The sequence below is a fragment of the Acanthochromis polyacanthus genome, chromosome 23 (genome assembly GCF_021347895.1).
Source record: "Acanthochromis polyacanthus isolate Apoly-LR-REF ecotype Palm Island chromosome 23, KAUST_Apoly_ChrSc, whole genome shotgun sequence".
NCBI lineage: Eukaryota > Metazoa > Chordata > Actinopteri > Pomacentridae > Acanthochromis > Acanthochromis polyacanthus.
The window spans coordinates 859,124-872,260 of record NC_067135.1 but is presented as its reverse complement, the minus strand read 5'-3'; the positions used below and the strand labels follow the sequence as shown (position 1 = coordinate 872,260).

Below are 13,137 nucleotides of genomic sequence, written 5' to 3'. Positions count from 1 at the left end.
TTACCCTGTAAACACCGACGGACGGCAACAGAAACGCTCTGACCTTCAGCTTTAACGAATCAGCAAAGGTAAATATCCATCCATTGTTACTGATTCTGGTTCTGCAGGAAGTAAACAAACAAACAGAAAGTAGGAAATAATTCAATAAAAAACAACAACAGCTGCAAAATAATTCATCTGGAGGAAAGAAATGAACACATCTGGAAATGTGAATTTTCCTGATTTATCGCCAAGAAGTTGATGCTCTGAAGGTTTTATTAAAGGATTCTTTAAATATGAAACCAAGAAAAGCTGATTCACTTAAGGTGGAATTAGTTTAAGGAAAACCTGACCAAGATGTTGACAAAAATGAGACACAAAAACAAACGAGACACAAAACGACAGAAACGAGAAACAAAACAACAAACGAAACAAAGCGACAGAAAGGAGACACCAAACTGACTTAAAATCCGGTCTACAGAACGTTACAGGATGAGGACTGCCGTCTGTCAGAAGCAGAAGTTCTGATGTGAAGTCTGAGAAAAGAGCGAACGTTAAAATAAGCGGTAAAAGAGGAACTGGTCCTGCACGACTGAACCAAAGGCAGCGGCAGAAAGGCTCAGAAATCACAGATTAAGATCAAATCTGGAGCAAAAAGCAGAAAGTTTGAGGCTGCGCTGATCAGAAACTGTTCTGAGGCTCATTTCTCAAGAAAAAACATCAAAAAGCTGCGGGATAAAGCTACACGCATGCTCTCATTTAAACTCCATAAATGCAAAGAAAATAATAAAAAAGAGCTGCAAGGAGGCCAGAAAATACACTGAGACCTCCAGAATATGTGAAAACATACACCTGGAAAGTCAGAAAAGGTTTTGCCAGTTTAAGTCCAGAAAAGTCGAATGTTATTTGTAGAAATACAGACGTTTGAGGTGAACACTGTCTGATTTTGTACAGTTAATGCAGAAATTATTACTTTTACCATTTAAATTTTTTTAGAGTTAAAAGCTTCAGTGACTATTTTTACATCCTTATAAACATAATCTTTCTTTTTAATGATGACAAAAACCTGTAAAACAACATTTCTGCAGAATTAAATACAGAAATTAACAGTAAAGTTTTTGTTACAGATTTTATTTACAGTTTTTGTTGTTTAAAAATTAACATCAATTAAAGCATTTTTCTGTGATTTTAATGAAAAATCAGAAAAACAAGAGAAATATTTCACATTTTTTAAATCCTTAAACATATTTTTCTCACATTTCAAATATCTATAAAAGAACTAGACGTTTTAGTAGAAAAAGGATTATTTGACAAAAAATGCTATTTGTAAAAAAATCTACAGATTTTTGATGTGGACATTATTTACATATTTTAGCCGGTTTTTGTAGAATTAACTAGTAAATTAAAATATCCAAGATATTTATTGTCTGCATTTCTGCAACAAAACTTTGGTGGCACTTCCAATAAAAACAACAAACAACGACATAAAACACGTATTAAACAAATATAAACAAGTAAATAGTGATTTAAAGTGCAGCAGTGCAATGAGGGGCAACAAAATAAAATAATTCTGTGATTTGTAATAAAACTGGAAAAAGCTGTTCAATGATTTATTATTTTAATTTTTATTTTGACATCCTACTTCCTGTAAGCAGCTTCCAGCTCTGAGCTGACGTACGGACGGGATGATTACATCATTCAGTATTCCAGGTGGACTCAAACACACCTGAGTTTTACCATTCAGATTCAGAGGTCAGTGAACGCAACACGGAGCAGAAAGTTGGACGAAGCTCTGGAAAGTGTGTGTGTGTGTGTGTGTGTGTGTGTGTGTGTGTGTGAGGTCAGAGGTCACAGCTGCTCATGGAGGAAACACAAACTGACCTCTGAATCGTTCCTCATGAGAACTTTTTTCCAAAACAACACATTTTATTTATTCTGGAGCCAAAACCTAAAGCTGAGCTCAGACTCTGAAGAACACGTTTCCTGATTTCCTGCAAAACTATTTTTATCCCCTAATCACATAGAAGAAGCCACATTTATCAGATATTATCCTAATAGGAGGATTAAAATGCATGCTAAACCTCCAAAATAAAACCGTTTATCAGAAACTGTAAAAACAGAAAAATTCATCAGATTCTCGTCTCTCCAACAGTCCCTGAACTAATCCTGTGTGACCTGCAGCTCTGTCAGGAAAATTAACCAAAAAATACAGAAAATCAAAACATTTCATGAGAATTATTTCAACCTATGTGGCTCATTTAAAAATGTAGTAAAAAACTACAAACTCTGCGGTCCTCAGTGGAGCCATGAAGCCATCAGTGAATTCTGAGCGACTCCAGACACATTTTGAGTTGTTCTGGGCAGATTTGGAGCAAATCTGAACAATTTTAAGACACATGTTGGACATTTTTAATCATTGTCAGCATTACTTGCATTCATTTTGAGCATCTCTGATTAATTTCTGGAGACTTTTGAGACATTTCGGACACGCTTCAAGTCATTAAGGACAATATTAATTTTAGTAGAAATATGGATCCATCAATAGATGTACATCTGGAGGAACTTTATGGGGCCACTATAGCACCAACCTTTGAAAATATTCCACTTTTTCAGGTGAAAATACAAGAATTCTAGGTGTGAAAACATTTTAAATTCATCCAGAGCTCCACATCATCCCAGAATTCTGTCTGAACTGATGCATAAAGGAAACAAACTGGGATGTTCCTCCACATTTACAAGATAAGCTGCACTAGTTTTACAACAGCTGCACCTGCAACTACAGACTGCTTTAATTAGTGTTTATCTGAGGATTATTTTTAATTCATTCATTGTTTGGTCTGAAAAAGAAACACTGACACTCTGAAAATGGGATTTTCTTTTATGTAAGAAAGAAAAACAGCAGAATTATCACAATAAAGAAGCTAAAATCCACCAGTCTCCTTTGTCATCATCGAGTCATTTCTGTCACTCCTCTTTTATTTCATAATTCCGTGGCCTTTAGGTGTGATCTGAGCCTCTCTGTTTACATGTTCTGGGGTGGAAAATGTAAACCAGCGAACAGAGGAGAGTAAAACCGTTCTGCTGTGATTCACAGAAACACTGAGTCACACGACTGAAAGAAGTCAGAGGCGCCCAGGAACACTTTCAGTCTGAAGGAGGAGGATCCATCAGAATCAGAGAAAAGCTTTGTGTGAATGTGAGGATTCCTGCTGGACTCCAGACGTTCTGCTTTCCTTCAGCTCGTGGCTCACAGAGTCGACTACACAACTAAAACACAACAAAGACACAACTAAAATACTGCTAAACACACTGAAGCTCTGACAACAAGCTGCCAGAAACAACAGTTACACATGGACGACAGCAACGTGCAAAAACGATCGAGAAAATAAAGACAGACCATTAAATACAGCGACACTGCTTATTTTGGATTTATTGACAGTTTTACACCTTCTGGGGTATTTAACAGTTAAAGGGTAAATGAATACAGTTTAGTGTTTATTTAATAAGCTCTGATGTGTCATTTACCAAACAAATACGGAACTGTTCAGCTATCTTTAAACATCTTTTATTTTCTTGCTGAATTTAATGCAGTAAAAATAGTTAAATGTTGTAAAATAGTGATTCTGATGTGGATGTTACTTTTTACAGTTCACATGTAAATTAAGACATTTCTCTGTTATTTTATATATATATAATATCAAATTTTAATAAACATGATTTCTAAATAAATTGTATTAATATAAATGATCTATAATTAAACAAAACAGGGAAAAAATCAGGAAAATAACATTAAAAATTCTTTACTATTTTTGAGTCTTTAATTTAAATATATTGTCTTTTAAATAACAGCAAATATTTGGTAAATATTGATATTTTTAGATATTTAGTATTTTTACTTTCATTCTGTAAATTAATACTTTTTTCCAGTTATTTCTCCAGATATTATCTGTAATTTAAAAAAAACAGGAAGAATCTGTAAAATAAGAAATAAATATTGGGACTATTATTATTAACATACATTTTTTCTCACAAACAGTAAAATATTTGTTAAACATGTTTTGTTCATTTTACTACAGTCATTAAAGAGCAAACGGTCAAATAGAAAACAGATGTATTTACATTTTTGACTATTAAAATGGAAATGAGTACTTTAACCTGTGATTTTATTAATTATTAGTAATTTAACAAAACAGAGAAAATATGATTCTTTTAAAACAAACAGCAAAAAAGTGAAAAATGTAATATTTCTCTGTTTTTTTAGAACCAACTCGATAAGTTGACATAATCAACATCGATATTTGTAACTGATAACTCGGGATGCTAGTGATTATTGATTATTGGATTTATTCCCATTAATAAGTGAACTAATGAAGGACGAGCTTCAAACAGTAAAACCGATCACTAATCGGTCGTCAATATTTTCTGCTTCGTCGTCTTTCTGTTAAATTAAACCATCACAGCTAAAGTCTCCACTGACCTCCAAGAAACCAAAAGTAAAACTAAAACCAGCCAGCAGGCGTCAATAAAACGCATTTCTGACGGAGGAAACCCGTCTGAAGTTTCCCAGAAAGCCACCAACACATCCAGCCATAAAAGCCTCTCAGTGCATGGATCAGCTGGAAAAGACGTCAGACGTTATCATCTGGATAACGACTGACGGAAATCTGACCAACGCCCCCTCTGATCCTGATAAGGTTTACAGGTGTTATGGATACCGTTTCCACCATCTTATGTTAGCGCGCTAGCATGCTAACGAGGGTTTCTGATCCAAAAAGGACAGCAGACGTCGTTTAGTCTGTGAAGCAGCAACGTAAGCAGAATGTTGTCTTAAAACACTGTGGAATCCATGAACTGTGCTTGGAGGTGATGAACCACCACAGAAGTCTGTGTCACGGTTACTGCTGAGACTCTTTCTGTATTTTAACCCTTAAAAAGAAAAATAAACCACTGAAGGGTTCAATATCTGCAGAATTTAAAGTCCCACAGAGGATCCAAGTGATTGAATGGATCCAATCCATGTTTGCACTAAAATCCAGTCTTTGGTCTCCAGCTGCTGAGGCTCCAACATCAGTAGAATCTGATGGTTAGAGTCTGACCAGACAAAGTTCCAGTTTTTAGATATTTCGATATCTTATTGATAATATAATCAGACTCTCAAAGTTGAGCTTTCCAGCTTTAAACAAACTCAATGACTTTCTTTCCATCCCAACATTGTGCCACACCTGTGATCAATCACCGTCGTGATCGATCCAAACAGGCTGAACAGCAGCATTTAGCCTCATCCTGACCTGTGTGGCACAGCGTGAAGATCCATGTTCAGAAAGGAGATCCCTCCTGAAACAGTAATCTGGAGCATTTCTGATAATCAGGCAGTCATTTCTGAAGCAATAATCTACATTTTCCACCCTCTCATCTGTGATTGTTGCTGCTTTTCACAGGAGTTTTTCCAAGTTAGCAAACTGGAAATCTTAACGTTTCAATCGCCTTCAAGATCAGAAGTGGAATTTCATGACATCATTTTGGACTTCTTAGGATATTTATGACGATTTTATGATATTTTAAACACCAAATCCCTACTAAACACCATAATCATGCTAACCAACTTACTGAAAAATCCTAACTCTACTAACCCCAACCCCACAAACATTAACTTTACTAACTCTACTAACCCTACTAACCCTACCAGGCCTAACCCCACAAACATTAACCCTACTAACTCTACTAACCCTACCAGGCCTAACCCCACAAACATTAACTTTACTAACTCTACTAACCCTACTAACCCTACCAGGCCTAACCCCACAAACATTAACTCTACTAACTCTACTAACCCTACCAGGCCTAACCCCACAAACATTAACTCTACTAACCCTACTAACCCTACCAGGCCTAACCCCACAAACATTAACTCTACTAACTCTACTAACCCTACCAGGCCTAACCCCACAAACATTAACTCTACTAACTCTACTAACCCTACCAGGCCTAACCCCACAAACATTAACTCTACTAACTCTACTAACCCTACTAACCCGTCTATGAAACTGTGACTCCTGTATTCCTTAATCTTTGCTCTGACACAGCTGAATGTGGTTTGTGTGTTTTTGCTCGTCGTTGAGGGAAACCCTGACAGAGGCGATACGACAACGAGCAGCAGCGAATGTTTGAACAACGAAGTTATCATCCGTGAAATCCTCGTAAATCAGGGAATCAGCTGGGAAACTTGTGTAATGATGGAGTGGTTTCAAAATGACATCAAGACTGATTTGTTTTGTTTTTTTCCAGTCTGCATTATGTAACAGTGTGAAAAAGGATGTGAAATCCGGTGACAGCATCAGTCATGAAGCACAAAGCCGTCAGCTGCCTGATATCACATCACGGTTTCACAACTACTGATAACACAGGAAAACCTGGACGCTCACAGTCATCAGTCATTCTGGACCATCTCTTTATTTGTGCTCTTTTCTTACTTTTATATGAATATAATATGAAGCTAATGCATAAAACTACCTGTAAGGACGTTGAGCTTTCCTGAACAAATACTAAACACCCTGATAAACTATCGCTGTTGAAGCTGATAGGACAAACTTGTTAATGTCAACACATTTAGCAGACAACATTAGGGCTCATGTAGTCGTGCTTCTGGCCACAAGATAAGAATAGAAGCAATATTTACTCTTCTTTGAGTTCCGTTTGGCTCCTCTGATAGAAGACTGACAAAGTCTTCACCTTCTAGAGCGATTTACAGATTAAATACAAAGAACAATAACCTGCTGAGAAGAAAAAATACTCCAAAACATAACATTTAGGAGAAACATCAGAGTTCTGGTAAAAACTGACACCAGATCAGTTTAAATCCATCCTAAACCTGTTCTATGTTTGACAACTTTTCCAGTGTAATTTGACAACCAAACCTATATTAGAGAAGACTTTTACTCCAGAGTGAATCGTGTCTATCAGATGATCCTGGTATCTTCTGTGGTTAAAAATGCTCCTTTCATTGACAATGAAAGAGCTTAAAACACTGCAGTTTCACTGTTCTAACTACGATGCATCCCATAATGTTGATGCTCAAAGTTGGCTCTAAAGTGTATTGGAACGTTTGGAGTCATATTCAGCAAAGGTTTCTGTCATTCTGGACCATTTTGAGTCGTTTTGGACCACTGTGGGACACCTTTGGGATCTTTTCTCACATGTGTGGAGTTTAAACGGAATAATTCCTCACTCTTCTGCGCTCTAATTCTAGTTTCCAAAGTGATAAAGCTGCTTTTATATTCCGGTAACTGGATTCATAAGACTGATTGGATGATTGAGTTTAAAATCATGTGTTAATACATCAGAACACACCCCAGCATTCATCCTCCTCCCTGCTGCTCTCAGGTGTGTTGACTTAACCTGTGGTGACATCACTTCCACCCCGCCCACCTGAGCCGAACAGGGCAGGCAGAGCGAGCCAGTCGCACAGGTAGACACACCTGAAAGCCGGCCTAACAGGAGGCTGGAACACACCTTTTCCATCGGCAGACAAACACCGATTTACCTTCAACAACTGGCTCAGTCTATCAGGAGCTAGACCAGGACTTAGACCAGGACTTAGACCAGGACTTAGACCAGGACTTAGACCAGGACTTAGACCAGGACTTAGACCAGGACTTAGACCAGGACTTAGACCAGGACTTAGACCAGGACTTAGACCAGGACTTAGACCAGGACTTAGACCAGGAGCTAGACCAGGAGCTAGACCAGGAGCTAGACCAGGAGCTAGACCAGGAGCTAGACCAGGAGCTAGACCAGGACTTAGACCAGGACTTAGACCAGGACTTAGACCAGGACTTAGACCAGGACTTAGACCAGGACTTAGACCAGGACTTAGACCAGGAGCTAGACCAGGAGCTAGACCAGGAGCTAGACCAGGAGCTAAACCAGGAGCTAAACCAGGAGCTAAACCAGGAGCTAGACCAGGAGCTAAACCAGGAGCTAAACCAGGAGCTAGACCAGGAGCTTGACCAGGAGCTTGACCAGGACTTAGACCAGGACTTAGACCAGGACTTAGACCAGGAGCTAGACCAGGAGCTAGACCAGGAGCCAGACCAGGAGTCAGACCAGGAGTCAGACCAGGAGCCAGACCAGGAGTCAGACCAGGAGTCAGACCAGGAGCTAGACCAGGAGCTAGACCAGGAGCTAGACCAGGAGTCAGACCAGGAGCTAGACCAGGAGCGAGACCAGGAGCGAGACCAGGAGCGAGACCAGGAGCTAGACCAGGAGTCAGACCAGGAGCTAGACCAGGAGCTAGACCAGGAGCTAGACCAGGACTTAGACCAGGACTTAGACCAGGACTTAGACCAGGACTTAGACCAGGACTTAGACCAGGACTTAGACCAGGACTTAGACCAGGACTTAGACCAGGAGCTAGACCAGGAGCTAGACCAGGAGCTAGACCAGGAGCTAGACCAGGAGTCAGACCAGGAGTCAGACCAGGAGTCAGACCAGGAGTCAGACCAGGAGCTAAACCAGGAGTCAGACCAGGAGTCAGACCAGGAGTCAGACCAGGAGCTAGACCAGGAGCTAAACCAGGAGTCAGACCAGGAGTCAGACCAGGAGTCAGACCAGGAGTCAGACCAGGAGCCAGACCAGGAGTCAGACCAGGAGCCAGACCAGGAGTCAGACCAGGAGTCAGACCAGGAGTCAGACCAGGAGCTAAACCAGGAGTCAGACCAGGAGTCAGACCAGGAGTCAGACCAGGAGTCAGACCAGGAGTCAGACCAGGAGTCAGACCAGGAGCCAGACCAGGAGTCAGACCAGGAGTCAGACCAGGAGTCAGACCAGGAGTCAGACCAGGAGCCAGACCAGGAGTCAGACCAGGAGTCAGACCAGGAGCCAGACCAGGAGTCAGACCAGGAGTCAGACCAGGAGTCAGACCAGGAGTCAGACCAGGAGTCAGACCAGGAGTCAGACCAGGAGCTAAACCAGGAGTCAGACCAGGAGTCAGACCAGGAGTCAGACCAGGAGTCAGACCAGGAGTCAGACCAGGAGTCAGACCAGGAGCTAAACCAGGAGTCAGACCAGGAGTCAGACCAGGAGTCAGACCAGGAGTCAGACCAGGAGTCAGACCAGGAGCCAGACCAGGAGCCAGACCAGGAGCTAAACCAGGAGTCAGACCAGGAGTCAGACCAGGAGCCAGACCAGGAGTCAGACCAGGAGTCAGACCAGGAGTCAGACCAGGAGTCAGACCAGGAGTCAGACCAGGAGTCAGACCAGGAGCTAAACCAGGAGTCAGACCAGGAGTCAGACCAGGAGCCAGACCAGGAGTCAGACCAGGAGTCAGACCAGGAGCCAGACCAGGAGTCAGACCAGGAGTCAGACCAGGAGCCAGACCAGGAGTCAGACCAGGAGTCAGACCAGGAGCCAGACCAGGAGTCAGACCAGGAGTCAGACCAGGAGTCAGACCAGGAGTCAGACCAGGAGTCAGACCAGGAGCTAAACCAGGAGTCAGACCAGGAGTCAGACCAGGAGTCAGACCAGGAGTCAGACCAGGAGTCAGACCAGGAGTCAGACCAGGAGTCAGACCAGGAGCCAGACCAGGAGCCAGACCAGGAGCTAAACCAGGAGTCAGACCAGGAGTCAGACCAGGAGCCAGACCAGGAGTCAGACCAGGAGTCAGACCAGGAGTCAGACCAGGAGTCAGACCAGGAGTCAGACCAGGAGCTAAACCAGGAGTCAGACCAGGAGTCAGACCAGGAGCCAGACCAGGAGTCAGACCAGGAGTCAGACCAGGAGCCAGACCAGGAGTCAGACCAGGAGTCAGACCAGGAGCCAGACCAGGAGTCAGACCAGGAGTCAGACCAGGAGCCAGACCAGGAGTCAGACCAGGAGTCAGACCAGGAGTCAGACCAGGAGTCAGACCAGGAGTCAGACCAGGAGTCAGACCAGGAGCTAAACCAGGAGTCAGACCAGGAGTCAGACCAGGAGTCAGACCAGGAGTCAGACCAGGAGTCAGACCAGGAGTCAGACCAGGAGCTAAACCAGGAGTCAGACCAGGAGTCAGACCAGGAGTCAGACCAGGAGTCAGACCAGGAGTCAGACCAGGAGCCAGACCAGGAGCCAGACCAGGAGCTAAACCAGGTAAAACAGTCCACAGGTGAACCACATGTGGTCCCATAAAAAACCAACCAATGCTGCTGAGCAACACACAACATAAAATAGGTTTGTGACACACCTGGTTTCTTATCCGTAACCCATATAATTAGGTAGATAAAGACTGAGCTAAAAATAACCCATGAAGACCCAGTGAGTCACCATCGCAACTTTACGTAAGAGTTCAGGTAAGAAAAAGTCTGTAAAAGGTGTCTGAAGAGAGGAAACAACAAGTAGGAGTAAAATAAGAGATAACTTAGTATAAAGTGAGCAGAGAGCAGCTCAGTCTACAGCCACATTTAAAGACCAAAATAAACCATCAGAAATAAACTTTTATGAACCACAGACAGACACTGCAGGCTCACGAGTCATGTTCAGGAAGAGTTTGTGTAAGTTTGGACCATTTCTGAGCCATTTTGGACCAATTCTGGAGTTATTCTGGAAAACCTTTTGTGTTGTAAACCTTTGGAGCAGTTTGAGACATTCCGAACAATGTTTAGCTCCTTTCTGACTTGTCTAGCTTCATTTGGACATATTACACAGGTGGAGCCCATGTGGAGCAGCTACAGCACATTACAGCTCGTTATGGGACACTCTTAGAGAAACAACCACTATAAAGTCACTCCAGTTTACAGAATTTACAGAACAATAAAAGGTCCCTGAAGACAGAACACATACCATAAAGTGACAGTAAAACTCAGAGTAGCTCTGTCACATTAGAGGACATCATAGGACACTTAAATAGACAAACAATCTATAAATGAACGCCAAAATAAAGCACCAAAGCCACAAGATAAACCACTGAAGGAACAATAAGTAGATATTCAATGAGATAAACACCAAAAAAAGCTGTGCAAATTCAATTTACAGCAGTAAAGTCACAACATAAGTCACTAAATGAAATATATATTGCCGTCTGATTATATATAAACACTATAAAATGACCATTTGAAGTAGCTAAATGACATTATAATTCATTATGTAAATATTACAGGACACCTTATGAGACATAAACACCATAAAGTCACAATAAAACCAACCTGGAGTCACTGCTTCAGCCACTACAGGAATAATATATCTGAACACATGACACCAACACATTAGAATGCATCATATGAGCATTATAGGACATCCGAACAGATAGAAACACTAGAAATTCCCAGCGGTGTCACAGCAAGGACAACAAAGATAAACAAACACTACAGAGTCACTGGAAACTCAACATGAAGTCACTAAATCACATTTTAATTCATTATGTGAACGTTAGAGGACACTTACAGAAATATAAACACTATAAAGGGACTTTAAACTCAATTTAAAGGACCAAAGTCACACATGGACGTCTGAAGACAGATAAACACTATAAAGTCAATGTAAACTCAGTTTGTAGCAGCTGTGTCACATTATGAGCCAATATCTAAATATAAAAGACACATAAACAACATAGAACTGATGGAAACTCAATTTAAAGTACTAAAGTCACACTATTGTCTGTTAGAAGAAGAATATATAGACAGCTGAGGAGACACAAACACTAATAAAGTCATTGTAAACGTAATGTGAAGTCACTAAATCACATTATAGGTCATTATGTGAACGTCGTAGAACACCTACAAAGTGACTTAAACTCAATTCAAAGGACCAAAGTCACACTTTTGTCCACTATAAGAAGAATACATGGAAACCTAAAGAAAAATTAACGATACAATCACTGTAAACTCAACAAAAAGTCACTAAATCACATTTTTCCAGAAATAAACACTATAAAGTGACTTAAACGCAATTCAAAGTCCAAAGTCACACTACTGTCCGCTATAAGTAGAATATATGTATGTCTAAGGAGAGATCACCACCAATAAATTCATAGCAAACTCAATGTAAAGTCATCAAATCACATTACTGCATTCACTTTGCCAGAAACACCGGTTCCACTGGCCCCAAAACAAAACCAGAGTATGATACTGCCACCACCGTGCTCCTCCAAACATATTCCTGCTCATTCTGAGCAAATTTCTCAGTACTACAAGAACAATATATGGACATCTAAGAAGGAAAAAGACCAATAAAGTCACTGTAAACTGACTGTAAAGTCCCTAAATCACATTATAACTGATTATGTGAATGTCGTAGAACACCTACAGACATATAAACACTATAAAGTGACTTTAAGCTTATTCTTAAACACAAAAATCAAACTGTAAACGACTATAAGGGGAATATGTGGACATCTAAGGAGATTTAAACACCATAAAGTGACAACAACCCCATTTTAAAGTACTGAAGTATATGAAGAATATATGGACATCTGAAGCCATAAAAACATGATTTAGTCAATTTAAACTCCATTTCTAGCAGTTATGTCTCATTATCAGCCAATATGTGAACATAAAAGACAGTTAAAGACACATAGACAACAGAGAACCAATTTGGAGCACCACAGTCCGAACATTTATCACTCTAAAACTAAAAAAGACATTTAAACACATTTAAATACCTCAGATCCAAACACTAAGTCAACCTGCAGCCGTTAAAAACATTACGGGTGATTTGCACACATTAAGGCTGAGTTTAGGGCTTTATAGCCGGTGTAAAGGACCGTAAACTCCACATAAACTTCCAGATCCAAACAGCAACTCTACCCGGTAAAACAAACACCAGAGGCCCGGAGCCCAACACCGCCTCCTCCAGGGACCCGAACCCGTCTCGGTCCGCTGCCTGCGGGCCACAAGTGGAGCTGGAACCCGGTAAAATGTCGGCTCGTCCACCTTCGTCTTACCTGCATACCAGGAACTTCCATGGTGACTTCGACGGGACGCCCTGTTCCTCCTCCGGCACGGTCCGGTTCCGTGAGCTGCTGCCGGGAATGACTGTCGCTCCGGTAAAAGTCCAACACGGACACGGTGGAGGTTCGGCTTCGAAGGAGGCGATAGATCCGGAGAAAAGACGGTTTGTTTGCGCGGACGCGGCGATGGACAAACTCCGGAGAGTTGGAGCGGGAGGAGGAGGAGGAGGAGGAGGAGGAGA

The 13,137-nt window shown here is 41.4% G+C and overlaps 1 protein-coding gene across 2 annotated transcripts in view; it reads right to left on the bottom strand.

Moving 5' to 3' along the window:
• stk26 (serine/threonine protein kinase 26) overlaps positions 1–13,137 on the bottom strand; it is a 29,499-nt gene extending 16,362 nt beyond the window's left edge. For both annotated transcript variants that reach the window (XM_022216079.2, XM_022216080.2), the window contains exon 1: positions 12,890–13,137. In XM_022216079.2, the coding sequence (XP_022071771.1) occupies positions 12,890–12,910 (21 nt within the window). In that variant the 5' untranslated portion in view covers positions 12,911–13,137. The remainder of the gene's footprint in view (positions 1–12,889) is intronic.